General features: G+C 45.8%; 1 protein-coding gene across 2 annotated transcripts; it reads right to left on the reverse strand.

Annotated features, from left to right (window-relative positions):
* Window positions 1–15,488: 15,488 nt before the first annotated feature.
* On the reverse strand, window positions 15,489–16,922 carry LOC124695214 (NAC domain-containing protein 22-like). 2 transcript variants are annotated; one of them, XM_047228092.1, is made up of 3 exons: window positions 16,084–16,922; window positions 15,754–15,825; window positions 15,489–15,672 (listed from the first exon to the last, which is right to left on the reverse strand). In XM_047228092.1, the coding sequence occupies exons 1-3, from the start codon at window positions 16,920–16,922 to the stop codon at window positions 15,489–15,491; spliced, it is 1,095 nt and encodes a 364-aa protein (XP_047084048.1). The 2 variants fall into 2 exon arrangements, with proteins under 2 accessions (XP_047084048.1, XP_047084049.1); XM_047228093.1 differs by lacking the exon at window positions 15,754–15,825 and having other exon boundaries at window positions 16,018–16,922.
* Window positions 16,923–17,643: the final 721 nt, after the last annotated feature.

A 17,643-nucleotide genomic window follows, 5' to 3' on the forward strand; every position in this document is an offset into this window, starting at 1 on the left:
TTAGAAGCGCGAAAATTCCGCTGATTTTCTATGCATGAATGCAATGCACATATCTGTATTCTCTCTTTTTTCTGACCTCTAAACCTGGGATGTTACACATCAAGTTCTCTTCCTTCCTATCTGAAAGACTAGAGCTCACAATAACATGATATTTGTTAGAATTATCAAGAAATCTGTATTTTAGGTCTTTAGGAAGAGGATTGAGTGTAGGAGGGGGAAGATCCTCATCTCCCTATCTCTTTCGTGTCTCATATACTTGATTTATTTCAGGATCAACTATTGCAAACGAGTTAATATGTTCATCAATTTTCATTTTGTCTACGTCTTCGGGAAAATTATCATTTTCAACTAACCTAGTTTTTAGTTCATCATTAGGGGTTTCATAAAACACATCATCAAGGCTACTGATGTTACCTTCCTCCTCTCGCTCTTGCTCATGTTCTTCAAACTCCTCATACGTGGGCTTGTGTTGGAAGTATAAGGCCGCGCGTATTCCTATGTCGTAAATTTAACCCACGTAATACAAGGTATATATATTATAAAACATGTATCATTCGAAAATTCAGATGTTTTACTTTCTAATGATATAATTTGTGTGTTGTATAATTCATGTTATGTTGGTGAAATTGATAATCTAGGGACACGCGTTGGCCTTATAATCCTGAACGGAGATAGTAGTAAAAAATATGCTTTGTCCCCTCGGATCGCCCACCTCCTCGCGACTTGGGGGCAAACCCTAACCCCTCCTACCCTCATCCCACCCCTTCTCCTCGATGTGCTAGATGCAGCTACGGATGAAGCCCTGCGGCTGCCGATGAAGGGGACACCGAGGTTCTCGTTGATTGTCGTGCCCAGGTTGCGATTTGGAGGCTCGAGTGCTTGTGGAAGAATGGTGGCTAGCTTGAGAGGTATGATGTTGACGATGGCAGCGTGAGATAGTGACTCGACAGTGTATTGCGGTGCCCGAACCTTTTCGTGGTAGTGATGGGCTACCAACGATCTCGACCTGGATCCGGGCGGGTGGGCGTAGTGCGGTCAGATCTAGGCCAGGCGGCCCCTGATTAGGATTCCACACAGTGGAAGCTTCTATGTGACGTGGATGACATGCGGGTCGAGTTCTCGATGTTGTGGGCGCGTGCTGGTGGCGGGGCTAAATCTGGGTCTGGCCGGGCATGGTGCAGCCCCATCTTGGCCATGCGGTCCCTAATCAGGCCGCGTCGACGCGTTAGTGGTGTTGGTGACACCATGTCGACGCGCGTGATGGTGGGCCGCGATGTTGGTGATGGTGGGGTGCTTGGGTGTGGGTCAACCATATTGGGTCAGCTACATGTCGACAACCATGCTCCGTGGTGTGATGGTGCGGGGTGGTCAGGCAGCGGTGAGGTGGCGACAACTATGATTAGCATGCATTTGGGCTAGACTAGGGTCAAGCGAGCCTACTTTAGGTGGCTGCGTTGCGGGCCCCTTCAGACCTAAGCTTTGCACGAGGTCGCTACTTCCACCGTGCTCGTCGTCCTACTATTGTCGTGTTGTCCATCGGCCACGGACGAGGCTTCTTGGACATGGATCTTTTGGGGGTTATGTGTTAGGGGGCTCGGGAGAAATCCCTGCCGGAAGGGAAACCCTGGGACTAGATAGCTTGCTGGTATGGGCAGCAACGGCATGCTGATGTCTCATCCCCTCTCGAAGGTGTTTCCTTGGTTCTTTGTGATCCATTGGTCATGAAGCGTGGCGGTGGGACAAGTTTGATGGGCGCAATGGAGGCAAGATGTCATCTTGATTCGTCGTTTCATTGCTGGCATCATCTCTCATGAGAGTTGTATCACTTTTTTTTTTCATCTTGAGCATGTTTATATTGTTGCTCTAATATTTTGTTGCATTTGAATGTACGGTGGTTGCTGCTTAAAGCGGGACGAAAGCCTATTTAGAGAAGAGCTATTCTCTTCATGTGTTAGACGTGTACGGTTAGAACTGTAGGATAACGTTGCATAGAAAACAAAAATTTTCCTACCGCGAACACGCAATCCAAGCCAAGATGCAATCTAGAAGACGGTAGCAACGAGGGGGTATCGAGTCTCACCCTTGAAGAGATTCCAAAGCCTACAAGATGAGGCTCTTGTTGCTGCGGTAGACGTTCACTTGCCGCTTGCAAAAGCGCGTAGAAGATCTTGATCACGATCGGTTCCGGCGCCACGAACGGGCAGCACCTCCGTACTCGGTCACACGTTCGGTTGTTGATGAAGACGACGTCCACCTCCCCGTTCCGGCGGGCAGCGGAAGTAGTAGCTCCTCTTGAATCCGACAGCACGACGGCGTGGTGTCGGTGGCGGTGTAGAAGTTCGGCGGAGCTTCGCTAAGCAAACCGGGCAATATGAAGTGGAGGAGCAAAGCTAGGGTTTGGGAGGGGGTGGCCGGCCACTCAAGGGGGCGGCCAAGCTATGGTCTTAGGGGTGGCCGGCCCCTCCCTTGGCCCCTCATTATATAGGTGGATCCCAAGTGTTGGTGTCCAAGTCTTCGAATAAGACCCGAAACCAAAACCTTCCATAGGAGGGGGCAAACCTAGCCCAACTAGGACTCCCACCCAAAGGTGGGATTCCCACCTCCCATGTGGGGGTGGCCGGCCCCCTATGGTGGAGTCCACTTGGGACTCCACCCCCACTAGGGCTGGCCGGCCATGGAGGTGGAGTCCCTTGTGGACTCCACCTTCCTTGGTGGTTTCTTCCGGACTTTTCTAGAACCTTCTAGAACCTTCCATAGAACCTTCCGCGACATTTTATTCACATAAAATGACATCCTATATATGAATCTTATTCTCCGGACCATTCCGGAACTCCTCGTGATGTCCGGGATCACATCCGGGACTCCGAACAAATATTCCAACTTCATTCCATATTCAAGAACTACCATTTCAACATCCAACTTTAAGTGTGTCACCCTACGGTTCGAGAACTATGCGGACATGGTTGAGTACTCACTCCGACCAATAACCAATAGCGGGATCCGGAGATCCATAATGGCTCCCACATATTCAACGATGACTTTAGTGATCGAATGAACCATTCACAAACATTACCAATTCCCTTTGTCTCGCGATATTTTACTTGTCCGAGGTTTGATCTTCGGTATCACTCTATACCTTGTTCAACCTCGTCTCCAGACAAGTACTCTTTACTCGTACCGTGGTATGTGGTCTCTTATGAACTCATTCATATGCTTGCAAGACATTAGACGACATTCCACCGAGAGGGCCCAGAGTATATCTATCCGTCATCGGGATGGACAAATCCCACTGTTGATCCATATGCCTCAACTCATACTTTCCGGATACTTAATCCCACCTTTATAACCACCCATTTACGCGAGTGGTGTTTGGTGTAATCAAAGTACCTTTCCGGTATAAGTGATTTACATGATCTCATGGTCATAAGGACTAGGTAACTATGTATTGAAAGCTTATAGCAAATAACTTAATGACGAGATCTTATGCTACGCTTAATTGGGTGTGTCCATTACATCATTCATATAATGATATAACCTTGTTATTAATAACATCCAATGTTCATGATTATGAAACTAATCATCCATTAATCAACAAGCTAGTTTAAGAGGCATACTAGGGACTTCTTGTTGTCTACATATCACACATGTACTAATGTTTCGGTTAATACAATTATAGCATGACATATAAACATTTATCATAAACATAGAGATATAAATAATAACTACTTTTATTATTGCCTCTAGGGCATATCTCCTTCGATCTCCCACTTGCACTAGAGTCAATAATCTAGATTACATTGTAATATACCTAACACCCATGGCATTCCGGTGTTGGTCATGCTTTGCCCTAGGGAGAGCTTTAGTCAACGGATCTGCTACATTCGGATCGGTGTGTACTTTGCAAATCTTTACTTCTCCATCTTCGATGTACTCGCGAATCGAGTGGTAACGCAGCTTGATATGCTTCAGCCTCTTGTGTGACCTTGGCTCTTGTGCATTGGCGATGGCACCCATGTTATCACGATAAATGATTAATGGGTCCAATGCACTAGGAACCACACCGAGCTCTACAATGAACCTCTTCATCCATACCGCTTCGATGAAGCCTCCGAAGCCGCTATGTACTCGATTCCGTTGAAGACTTCGCCACCGTGCACCGCTTCGAGCTTGCCCGAGCTTACTGCAAGCACCATTCAATATAAACACGTACCCGGATTGTGACTTAGAGTCATCGGGATCGGTGTTCCAACTTGCATCGGTGTAACCATTTACAACGAGCTCTTGGTCACCTCCATAACAAAGAAACATATCCTTAGTTCTTTTCAAGTACTTCAGGATATTCTTGACCGCTGTCCGATGTTCCATTCCTGGATCACTTTGATATCCGCTAGTCAAACTAACGAGCATGTGCTATATCCGGTCTAGTACATAGCATGGCATACATGATAGATCCTACTCGCCGAGGCATAGGGGATATTACTCATCCTTTCTCTTTCATCTGCCGTAGCCGGTCCTTGAGTCTTACTCAAGACCTTGCCCGGTAACATAGGTAAGAATCCTTTCTTACTTTCGTCCATTCTAAATTTCTTTAGAATCTTGTCCGGATATGTACTCTGCGATAGCCCTATTAGGCGTCTTGATCTATCTCTATAAATCTTGATGCCTAATATATACGATGCTTCACCAAGGTCTTTCATTGAAAAACTATTATTCAAATAACCTTTTACACTCGCTTAATAGTTCTATATCATTCCCAATTAATAATATGTCATCTACATATAATATCGGGAATGCTACGAGCTCCCACTCACTTTCTTGTAAATACAGGCCTCTCCATGACACTCGTATAAACCCAAAGTCTTTGATCACCTTATCAAAGCGTCGGTTCCAACTTCTTGATGCTTGCTTCGAGTCCATAGATTGAACGCTGAAGTTTGCATACTTTGTCAGCATTTTTAGGATCGACAAAACCTTTGGGTTGTACCATATACAACTCTTCCTCAATGTCTCCATTAAGGAACGCCGTTTTGACATCCATCCGCCAAATCTCATAATCGAAAAATGCAGCTATTGCTAACAAAATCCTCACAGATTTTAGCTTCGCTACAGGTGAGAAAGTCTCATCGTAGTCAACTCCTTGAATTTGTCGGAAACCCTTTGCGACAAGTCGAGCTTTATAGACGATAATATTACCATCGGCATCTGTTTTTCTCTTGAAGATCCATTTATTCTCGACAGACCTTTCGGCTATCGGGTAAGTCTACCAAAGTCCATACTTTGTTATCATACATGGATCCCATTTCGGATTTCATGGCTTCTTGCCATTTGTTGGAATCTGGGCTCATCATTGCTTCTTCATACGTCGCAGGGTCCTCATCATTGTTATCCACAATCATGACATTTAGACAAGGATCATACCAATCGGGAGTGGCACGTTCCCTTGTCGATCCGCGAGGTTCGGTAGTTTCCTCGTTCGAAGTTTCATGATCATTATCATTAGCTTCCTCCGTTGCCGGTGTAGGCGGTACAGGTACAACTTCCGGTACTCGCGCTACTCCGATCAACGAGTATAGATTCATTAATCTCATCGAGTTCTACTTTTCTTCCAGTCACTTCTTTAGTGAGAAATTCTTTCTCAAGAAAGGTTCCGTTCTTTGCAACAAATATTTTGCCTTCGGATTTGTGATAGAAAGTATACCCTATAGTTTCCTTAGGGTATCCTATGAAGACGCATTTCTCCGCTTTGGGTTCTAGCTTGTCCGGTTGTAACTTCTTTACATAGGCTTCGCAACCCCAAACTTTCAGGAACGACGACTTAGGTTTCTTATTAAACCATAATTCATACGGTGTCGTTTCTACGGATTTTGATGGTGCTCTATTTAAAGTGAATGCGGCTGTCTCTAATGCATAACTCCAAAATGATAATGGCAAATCGGTAAGAGACATCATAGAACGAACCATATCTAAGAGAGTTCGATTACGACGTTCGGATACACCGTTTCGTTGTGGTGTTCCCGGCGGTGTCAATTGTGAAAGTATTCCGCATTTCTTTAAATGCATGCCAAACTCATAACTCAGATATTCACCTCCACGATCAGATCGTAGAAATTTTATCTTCTTGTTACGTTGATTTTCTACTTCACTTTGAAATTCCTTAAACTTCTCGAAAGTTTCGGATTTATGTTTCATGAAATAGATATACCCATATCTACTCGGATCATCCGTGAAGGTTAGAACATAACGATAACCACCGCGCGATGCTACACTCATTGGTCCGCACACATCGGTATGTATGATTTCCAATAAGTCAGTAGCTCGCTCCATCATACCGGAAAATGGAGTCTTAGTCATTTTTCCCATTAGACATGCTTCGCATCTATCAAGTGACTCAAAGTCAAGTGATTCAAGTAATCCATCAGTATGGAGTTTCTTCATGCGCTTCACTCCAATATGACCAAGACGAAAGTGCCACATATAAGTAGAATTATCATTCAATTTAATTCGCTTAGCATCAATGTTATGTATATGCGTATCACTACTATCGAGATCTAACGAAATAAGCCATTCTTTTGTGGTGCTTGACCATAAAAGATATTATTCATAAAAATAGAACAACCATTATTCTCGGACTTGAATGAATAACCGTCTTGCATTAAACAAGATCCGGATATAATGTTCATGCTCAACGCGGGTACAAAATAACAATTATTTAGGCTTAAAACTAATCCCGAAGGTAGATGTAGAGGAAGTGTGCCGACAGCGATCACATCGACTTTGGATCCATTTCCAACGCGCATTGTCACTTCATCTTTCGGTAGTCTTCGTTTATTCTTTAGTTCCTGTTTCGAGTTACAAATATGAGCAACCGAACCGGTATCAAATACCCAGGTACTAGAACGAGAACCAGTGAGATAAACATCTATAACATGTATATCGGATATACCTTCTTTCTTCTTCTTGACAAGGCCGCTCTTCGGATCAGCCGGATACTTGGAGCAATTACGCTTCCAGTGTCCCTTCTCCTTGCAGTAATAGCACTCGGCATCAGGCTTAGGGCCGTTCTTAGGTTTCATAGGAGGCGTGGCAGCTTTCTTGCCACCCTTCTTGAATTTTCCCTTAGACTTGCCCTGTTTCTTGAAACTAGTGGTCTTGTTGACCATCAACACTTGGTGCTCTTTCTTGATCTCAATCTCAGCGAGCTTTTAGTATGCCAAAGAGTTCGAGTAACTCCTTGTTCATGTTCTGCATATTGTAGTTCATCACAAAGTTCTTGTAACTTGGTGGCGAGTGATTGAAGGACACGATTAATCCCCGATCCGTTAGGAATCACTATTCCCAAGTCACCGAGTTTCTTCGCATGCCCGGTCATGGCGAGCATGTGCTCACTAATGGAGCTGCCTTCTTCCATCATACAGCTCGAAGAAATGTTTCGATGCTTCATAGCATTCCACGGCCGCATGAGTCTCGAAAATAGTCTTTAACTCTTTCATCAACTCATGAGGATCGTGGTGCTCAAAACGTTTTTGAAGATCGGATTCCGGATCGCACAGGATGGCACACCGAACTTGAGAGTACCGAGTTTTCCGAGTCTCGTAAACAGCTTTTACTTCATCGGTTTCAGTTTCGCAGGAGGGTCACCTAGCGGTGCATCAAGCACATATTGCAGATTTCCGCCGGAGAGGAAGATCCTCACATGACGGAACCGCTCGGTGAAGTTGCTACCGTTGCTCTTAAGCTTTTCTTTCTCTAGGAACTGGTTAAAATTGATTGGGGACGCCATCTCTACAACATATATTTGCAATAGTTTAGACTAAGTTTATGACAAATTGAGTTCAAATTTTAATTCAATATAATTAAAAATCTAGGTGAACTCCCACTCAAAACAATATCCCTCGCATTGTCTTAGTGATCACACGAACCAAATCCACCACACCATAGTCCGATCATCACGAGACAAGGTGTAATTTCAATGGCGAACACTCAAAGTGTTCATCATATCAATCATATGATTCATGCTCTACCTTTCGGTATCACGTGTTCCGAGACCATGTCCGTACATGCTAGGCTCGTCAAGGCCACCTTAGTATCCGCATGTGCAAACTCGGCTTGCACCCGTTGTATGCACTTGTTGATTCTATCACACCCGATCATCACGAGATGCTTCGAAACGACAAGTCTTGGCAACGGTGCTACTAAGGATGAACACTTTATTATCTTGAGATTTTAGTGAGGGATCATCTTATAGTGCTACCGTCGCGATCTAAGCAAAATAAGATGCATAAAAGGATTAACATCACATGCAGTTCATATGTGATATGATATGGCCCTTTTGTCTTTGCGCCTTTGATCTTCATCTCCAAAGCACGGATATGATCTCCATCATCTTCGGGCATGATCTCCATCATCGTCGGCGAAGCACCAAGGTCAATGGCGCCGTCTTCATGATTGTCCTCCATGTAGCAACTATTACAACTACTTTGAAATACTACTCAACATGAAATTTAAAGACAACCATAAGGCTCCTGCCGGTTGCCACAATACAATAATGATCATCTCATACATATTCATCATCACATTATGGCCATATCACATCACCAAACCCCGCAAAAACAAGTTAGACGCTCTCTAATTTGGTTTGCATATTTTACGTGGTTTAGGGTTTTCGATATAGATCTAATCTACCTACGAACATGAACCACAACGTTGATACTAATGTTGTCAATAGAAGAGTAAATTGAATCTTTACTATAGTAGGAGAGACAGACACCCGCAAAGCCTCTTATGCAATACAAGTTGCATGTCGAACGAGGAACAAGTCTCATGAACGCGGTCATGTAAAGTTAGTCCGAGCCGCTTCATCCCACTATGCCATAAAGATGCAAAGTACTCAACTAAAGATAACAAGAGCATCAACGCCCACAAACCATTGTGTTCTACTCGTGCAACCATCTATGCATAGACACGGCTCGATACCACCGTAGGATAACGTTGCATAGAAAACAAAAATTTTCCTACCGCGAACACGCAATCCAAGCCAAGATGCAATCTAGAAGACGGTAGCAACGAGGGGGTATCGAGTCTCACCCTTGAAGAGATTCCAAAGCCTACAAGATGAGGCTCTTGTTGCTGCGGTAGACGTTCACTTGCCGCTTGCAAAAGCGCGTAGAAGATCTTGATCACGATCGGTTCCGGCGCCACGAACGGGCAGCACCTCCGTACTCGGTCACACGTTCGGTTGTTGATGAAGACGACGTCCACCTCCCCGTTCCAGCGGGCAGCGGAAGTAGTAGCTCCTCTTGAATCCGACAGGCACGACGGCGTGGTGTCGGTGGCGGTGTAGAAGTTCGGCGGAGCTTCGCTAAGCAAACCGGGCAATATGAAGTGGAGGAGCAAAGCTAGGGTTTGGGAGGGGGTGGCCGGCCACTCAAGGGGGCGGCCAAGCTATGGTCTTAGGGGTGGCCGGCCCCCTCCCTTGGCCCCTCATTATATAGGTGGATCCCAAGTGTTGGTGTCCAAGTCTTCGAATAAGACCCGAAACCAAAACCTTCCATAGGAGGGGGCAAACCTAGCCCAACTAGGACTCCCACCCAAAGGTGGGATTCCCACCTCCCATGTGGGGGTGGCCGGCCCCCTATGGTGGAGTCCACTTGGGACTCCACCCCCACTAGGGCTGGCCGGCCATGGAGGTGGAGTCCCTTGTGGACTCCACCTTCCTTGGTGGTTTCTTCCGGACTTTTCTAGAACCTTCTAGAACCTTCCATAGAACCTTCCGCGACATTTTATTCACATAAAATGACATCCTATATATGAATCTTATTCTCCGGACCATTCCGGAACTCCTCGTGATGTCCGGGATCACATCCGGGACTCCGAACAAATATTCCAACTTCATTCCATATTCAAGAACTACCATTTCAACATCCAACTTTAAGTGTGTCACCCTACGGTTCGAGAACTATGCGGACATGGTTGAGTACTCACTCCGACCAATAACCAATAGCGGGATCCGGAGATCCATAATGGCTCCCACATATTCAACGATGACTTTAGTGATCGAATGAACCATTCACAAACATTACCAATTCCCTTTGTCTCGCGATATTTTACTTGTCCGAGGTTTGATCTTCGGTATCACTCTATACCTTGTTCAACCTCGTCTCCCGACAAGTACTCTTTACTCGTACCGTGGTATGTGGTCTCTTATGAACTCATTCATATGCTTGCAAGACATTAGACGACATTCCACCGAGAGGGCCCAGAGTATATCTATCCGTCATCGGGATGGACAAATCCCACTCGTTGATCCATATGCCTCAACTCATACTTTCCAGATACTTAATCCCACCTTTATAACCACCCATTTACGCAGTGGTGTTTGGTGTAATCAAAGTACCTTTCCGGTATAAGTGATTTACATGATCTCATGGTCATAAGGACTAGGTAACTATGTATTGAAAGCTTATAGCAAATAACTTAATGACGAGATCTTATGCTACGCTTAATTGGGTGTGTCCATTACATCATTCATATAATGATATAACCTTGTTATTAATAACATCCAATGTTCATGATTATGAAACTAATCATCCATTAATCAACAAGCTAGTTTAAGAGGCATACTAGGGACTTCTTGTTGTCTACATATCACACATGTACTAATGTTTCGGTTAATACAATTATAGCATGACATATAAACATTTATCATAAACATAGAGATATAAATAATAACTACTTTTATTATTGCCTCTAGGGCATATCTCCTTCAAGAACACGTCTAGAATAAACCGACTATAAGATTCCTACCTTATTTGTAATCTATTTACCCTAGCAAGTGCTTTTTCTTTTCCTTGTAATAAAAATGCTACCGATAATCAGTTATGTCATGCTTGTCAATTAGGGAAACACATGCGTCTACCTTTTGATTCATCATCTACTCACACTACTCGGCCTTTTCAACTAATCCATTGTGATTTGTGGACTTCCCCTCTTCCTAGTGTGTCCGGTTACAAATACTACCTAGTTGTGTTAGATGATTTTACTCATTACCTTTGGACTTTTCCCTTACGCATGAAATCTGAAACTTTCCCAACACTCAAAAACTTCTTCGCCTATGTATCCACTTAGTTTCATACAACAGTCCAATCCCTACAGTGTGACAATGGTCGTGAATTTGACAATACTGCTGCCCGCAATTTTCTCATGTCCCTTGGTGCCACTCTACGCATGTCTTGCCCATACACATCCCCCAAAACGGTAAAGCCGAGCGTGTCATTCGCTCTACAAACAACATGGTTCGATCTCTTCTTTTCCAAGCATGTATGCCTCCAATATATTGGGTCGAAGCTCTTAACACTGCCACTTTCTTGTTCAACCTTCACCCCACTAAAACCCTTCAGCACCGCACCCCACACGAGGTTCTCTATGGCCTCCCTCTTCCTCTCGAACAACTCCAGGTTTTTTGATGTCTTTGTTACCCTAACCTCTCCGCTACCACAACTCACAAACTTGCTCCTCACACGACCGCCTGTGTCTTCCTCGGATACTCCTCTTCTCACCGCGGCTACCGCTGCCTCGACCTCTCTACACACAAACTTATCATCTCCCGTCATGTTGTCTTCGATGAAAATTCATTTCCTTTTTCTAAAATATCCACACCACCTACTCCCATTGATTTATCCTTCCTCGATGAGCTACCACCCATCCTCCCAAACCCTCCACCCCAGCCACCCATACCTCAGCCTAACCCCCAGCCACCCACGCCTCCGCCTAACCCACCTCCACCTCCCCCGCCCCCGTGGTACTGGCTCCGGTTGGCCCTCCCCTTGCCGAGAATACTCACAATATGTACACTCGTGGAAAACGTGGTATGTCTCGGCCTGTTGATCGCCTTAATCGGCATGTTGATGTTCTTAGTCCGCTTCCAAAAAGCTATCGTGGTGCTCTGAAGGATCCTCACTGGCATGCTGCAATGGTCAATGAATTTACAGCCCTGCAAAACAATCAGACATGGGATCTTGTGCCTAGACCACCTGGAGCTAATATTGTTTCTGGCAAATGGATATTTTATCATAAGCTCAAACCAGATGGCTCCTTAGACCGGTACAAAGCACGTTGGGTACTCCGGGGCTTCACCCAATGCACTGGTGTCGACTACGGTGAGACTTTCAGTCCTGTCGTCAAGCCGGCGACTGTTAGGACTGTTTTGCCCATTGCCGTCGCTCAAGACTGGCCGGTGCATCAGCTCGACATCAACAATGTCTTTCTACATGGTACTCTCGCTGAGACTGTCTATTGTGCACAACCGTCAGGGTTCGTTGATGCTTCCCAGCCCGACCATGTATGCCGCCTCAACAAGTCTCTCTATGGGCTTAAGCAGGCGCCGCGAGCTTGGTATAGCCGCTTCGCTGACCATCTTCTACGACTTGGATTTGTTGGTTCCCGTCCAGACCCCTCTCTGTTTATCTACACACGCAACACGGAGACGCTTTACCTGCTGTTATATCATAATATTTTCTACCATAAGCATTGATATCCAAATGAGCAATGAATCAAGACTTGTGCAAGTGTGTGCATAGTGTTTATTTCGTTTCAGTATGTATTAGTTGGTCATAAGAATGATGGATGGCGATAAAAGAGTTTCTCTTTTGACTCATAATAATACAGTATTGGCTAAGCCCTTCACATAGAGAAGCATGTATTAATACATAATACACAAGACATAGGACTAGAAGAGCTAGAAGAGCATTCATATGTGAAAATGTTCATGCAAAGGAAGATTATGTAAATAATTTCAGATCATCAATGTTGTAAGGGTACTTTGCCCCTATGTTTTTTTTTGGTAATTGATGGCAATTCCTATGGACTAATGTTTTCATTGAATTTTTGTTTGAAGGAATACTCCATAGGTTTTGCTTGAAGACCATATGTTGGATTCAAGATAGTTGATGTCTACAGAGAAACTTTGGCTCGAAGTCGGTGTCACAATCCTCCAAGCCTCATGAGTTGAGATATTGGTGACCAAGACCTAGGGCATGCAATCAACTGAGGTGTTCCGGCTTGAATGAAGCATGAGGGTTGTCATCAAGGTCAAGCGAGATGCGGTTAATTCTCTGATACTCTTATGGTGTCAGGTCACGATGTGAAAAGGGAGAGGAAGAGCACTACAAGGAAATTCGAAGACAGAGTACGGAAGAGCACGGAAAATGAACTCGAAGATGGAGTCCGGAAGAGCGCGACAAGGTAGTCTCCCCTTTTCGGTTTTTCTTGAGTACATGACCCCACAATATTAAGAGTGGATCGAAGTTTTCATTTCGTACTTGGCTCAAATAACTTCCTCTGTACTTCCATCAAAGTTTGCCATATTTTTCATCAACGTTTTCCATATTCATCTTGGTGTTTCTCCGGTATGGGTGTTTGGCAGGTATGGCCATGCATACATGCCCCGAACAACAAATTTGGCCAGTAATATCGGGCCTGAAGCCGGTATGACCGTCCAGGCATGTTCGTGCACGATTTTGGCATAAAAACGGCTAATTTCACTATAAATGGAAGTGACTAATTTCATGGATCTTCACCTTGGCCATTATTTTGAGATTCATATCAAGTTCTTCATCCTTTTACTCTCTCTTGCACTCTTCTCCACCAATCCTTTGATCAAGAGAGATTTAACCAACAACTTTGAGAGTGGATCCATCCAAGTGAAAGATATTTTCATCCTCTCTCTTTCCACCGATCAAATTTGCGATTTGAGCCTTGTGTCAAGTTCTAGCTTCGATCTTGTTACTGTGGAGGTTGAGGACTCCTAGGAGGTAGCGGTCGCCGGGAGCCATCAAGTTGTGATCGAGCCGAAAAGTTTGTACGGTATGGAAAGCCTCCCTAAGGTCTTCACATAGTGGAAAGGGCTCCTACTTCGTGGAAGGATCTCACGGAGAAGAAGGTGGGCCTTCGTGGCGTTCGGTGTCCTTCGTGGTAACCGCACCTCTCCAACAGTGACTACCTTCCCCGCAAGGAAGTGAACATCGGGACAAATCATCGTCTCCGTGTGCTTCGGTTATTTTTCCACTTATTTAATTTGTGATAGCCATCGAGGTTGAAGTTTCTTGATATACATTTTTTCATATAGGGTGCTCCACTTAGTTTGCATTAGACCACATTATTTATCCACATAGCCTAAAATTGCAAACAAGTCATGGAAATTTTTGTATAACATATTCACCCTCCTCTATGTTACCGACATTGAACTTTCACATGCCAAGTCTATTTTTCTTACATGAGTGGCTCCCATTTATTTTCTAGTACTCCTCCCAACCTTCTTTTACAAAACATGGCTAATTGAATCCTTGGATGCGCACCAAACTTTCACAGGCTCCACATCTTCTTCATTTACTAAGTTCACATCATTCAAGTCGAAAGATGATGAAAAAGTCACAAGTCACCGGATAATCTCAGAAAAATCCACGGGTGCATTATATGTGTGTGGTGCAATGCTCAGTGTGTTTCTATATTTTAGAACACTAGATTTGCTGCCCTTATAAGTTGTATAAGCAATATGGGACTAAAGTGCCTACACTAGTTTGGAATTTTAGAATTTTTAGGCCCTCATACACACGAGTCTACCCAATATCAGGCTGAAATTCTAACATAAACTACAACCCAATTTTCATCTCAAGAAGGAGAAAACTATTATCAAAACTGATTTTCTAGAAAACATGCAACTAGGCAGGTAAATTTCGTATTAGTAAATTGATCATAAAATAAGTCCCAATGCAACAACCTAGGTTAATTATATATGTTTAAACTGATCACAACAATAACAGTGTAATTTTATATTAAAATGCAATATCTGCTTGGACTAAGGTTAAAACCATATTTGGAGGATTGCCTCATTAACTAATTGGATTAATTGGACCAAAATAGACTAGAGCATGCCCTCCAAAACCTTAGCGCACCACGCTCTTTGGTTCTCTCTTATGAGTGTTTGCATGTATAAAAAGGGACAACTTCGATTACATCATCAGAATTCTTATAAAGTCAAAACTTCTAAAGGATTAGATTTCAAACATATCTCGATTCCAATCTGAATTCAGCGCCAACTTTATTTCGATGTTTATATGTTTTGATGTTATTTGTGTCACCTTCAAAGTTGCCATCTGAGAATTTATATAAAGTATAGCAATGACATGTGTCAAAGTTCGGGAAAAAGATCAACCATTTTAGATCCCAAAGTTTGACAGTTAGTACTTGGAAAACATAGACTTCAAGCTTAGTTGCAACTTCCATAGTTCCATGTTACACATCTCATTCTTAAAATGTACAAAAGAAACGAAAGATCCACTTCTAGATAGGCACGTAATGCTACAGTACTCTATGTACAACTGAATTCACACCTTACCATTTATTTTTTTCAAATCAAACTTTGCATGCTTGCTCTTGCACAGCTTGCATTTGGAGATCGATGGTGAGTTCGTCGTCACCTCGATTTTCGTCCTTCAGTAGTAGAGCAGATGCGCGTATGGGGACAGGCAATGCTGGTCTTGCCACGGGCTTCGCAGCTGCGTCAGGAACGGGTCTTGCAGCCACTCCAAGACTCCGTGCCCCGCCGCCGGGAGCTGCAGGTTGGGCAGGTCGAACACCCCGTTTCTCGCCGCCGGGAGCTGGAGACTGCAGCGTGGGCTCGCCATCGGGAGCGGGAAGCTGCGGGGCGGGTTCGCCTCCGGGAGCTGGAGACTGCAGCGTGGGCTCGCCACCGGGAGCGGGAAGCTGCGCGGTGGGTTCGCCGCCGGGAGCTGGATGTTGCAGGGTGGGTTTGCCGCCGGTAGCTGGAAGCTGCTCGGCGGGTTCGCCGTTGGAAGCTGGAGATTGCTGGGTGGATTGGCCGCCGGGAGCTGGAAGCTGGAGGGTGGGTTTGCCGCCGGTAGCTCGAAGCTGCGCGGCTTGTTCGCCGCCGGGAGCTGGACGCTGCAGGGCGGGTTCGCCTCCGGGAGCTGGAAGTTGCAGGGCGTGTTTGCCGCCGGGAGCTGGAGGTCGCAGGGTGGGTTCGCCTCTGGGAGCTGGAAATTGCAGAGTGGGTTCGCCTCCGGGAGCTGGAAGTTGCAGGGTGTGTTCGCCGCTTGCGGCAGAGACGACGCAGACGCCACTATGACCGTGGCGACATCTGCGTCTGCCGCCTCCTTCTTGGCTTGCCTGGGCGCGGCGTCGTTCTTGTTAATGCCAGACGGCGCCGCCGACGATGGCCAAGTGGAGTGGAACAGGAAATTGTCCTGGACGTCGTCAGAGAACGACAGGTAGTCGTCGGCAGCGGAGGTGGCGGCCTGGACCGGGCACGCTCTGGCCGCGCCGCCGTACCCTCCGTCGCAGCCGCCGGGCCTCTGCAGCATCATCTCCTCCATCGCGGAAGCTCTCTGCTCGAGCTCCCTGAGCGGCGTGGCCTTCCGGTATACCTTGCACAACACCGTGTCCTCCCTGGGCGGCGCGGCGCCGGCGGCGTGGTCGGGGAGGCGGTACTCGTTCATGACCCAGTCCGTCTTGGTGCCCCTTGGCGCGCGGCCCTGGTAGAAGACTAGCGTCTTCTTGAGCCCGATGATCCGCTTGGGGTCGCCGGTGCTCCGGATAGCCCTGTCCGACCCTGTCGCCTTCCAGAACCCCTTCTCTGTCGTCCGGTTCGGCCGGCCGCCGCTCCCCGCCTTCCGATCACGAGGCACGAAGAAGTACCACTCCCTCTCGCCGATCTTGGCCATCCCGGGGAGGTCCCAGGGGTCGTGGCGGTAGATGTTGAGGGTGCCGATGATGTCGATGTGGAGCTTCTGTCCGAGGGCGACGCGGGAGAGGTAGAAGCCGAGGAGCTCCTCCTCCGTGGGGTGGAACCGGAAGCCGGGGAGGTCCTGCTCGATCTCCATGGTCGGCGACGCTACTGCCACTGCCATTGCCGTTGCTCGCTGATGCTCTATGCTCCTGGTGATCAATCGCCGCTCTCTGCTTGTCTTGCTCTTGTATGTACTGGATGATGAGGTGTTCGTGGATGGCTTATATAGAACTGGGAGGTGATTGTAAACTGGTGGCAATTTACCAGCACTGGGACAACAACTGGTTCTATAGTTCAGTACGAAAGAGTTGTGCCGGCTATAATTAGCACTAAATTACTCATACATTATGTTTTGGCGGCTTAATTTTATTTTAATTTGGAGTCTGCGTCTGCCGTTTGGAGACTTGTGGAGTTTATTTTTGCGAGAGTGGCGGGAAACAGAGACTTGCGAAGTCAGACACTCACACAGATTGACTCCATTTGGTCATCTACATAAAACGATAATTTTCAGTTGCTGTGTTTGTACATTCAGAGTCCTTGTGTATATGTTTATCTTCTGCCGCACTGCAGCTCGGAATAACTGACGACTTCTCGAAATATTCAGAGATTTAGCACAGTTTTTATTTAGAGGTTGGATTGCTCTCGAATCATTGCAAGCGGACGCAGTCACCTCTGCAGGCACTTTGCCATTTGGTTGCGTTTTTGTACGTTTACCTTGCACCTGCTGATGTGCCGTTCAACGGTTTTTTTCTTCTTCAAAGGAGCCTGTTCAACTTATTGATGTTGCATTCTCAAGAAGGGAAATGCCTTCTTTTAATGAATCACCGTGCTGTCACCGTATC

The sequence above is a fragment of the Lolium rigidum genome, chromosome 3, assembly GCF_022539505.1.
Source record: "Lolium rigidum isolate FL_2022 chromosome 3, APGP_CSIRO_Lrig_0.1, whole genome shotgun sequence".
In the NCBI taxonomy this organism is placed as follows: Eukaryota; Viridiplantae; Streptophyta; class Magnoliopsida; order Poales; family Poaceae; genus Lolium; species Lolium rigidum.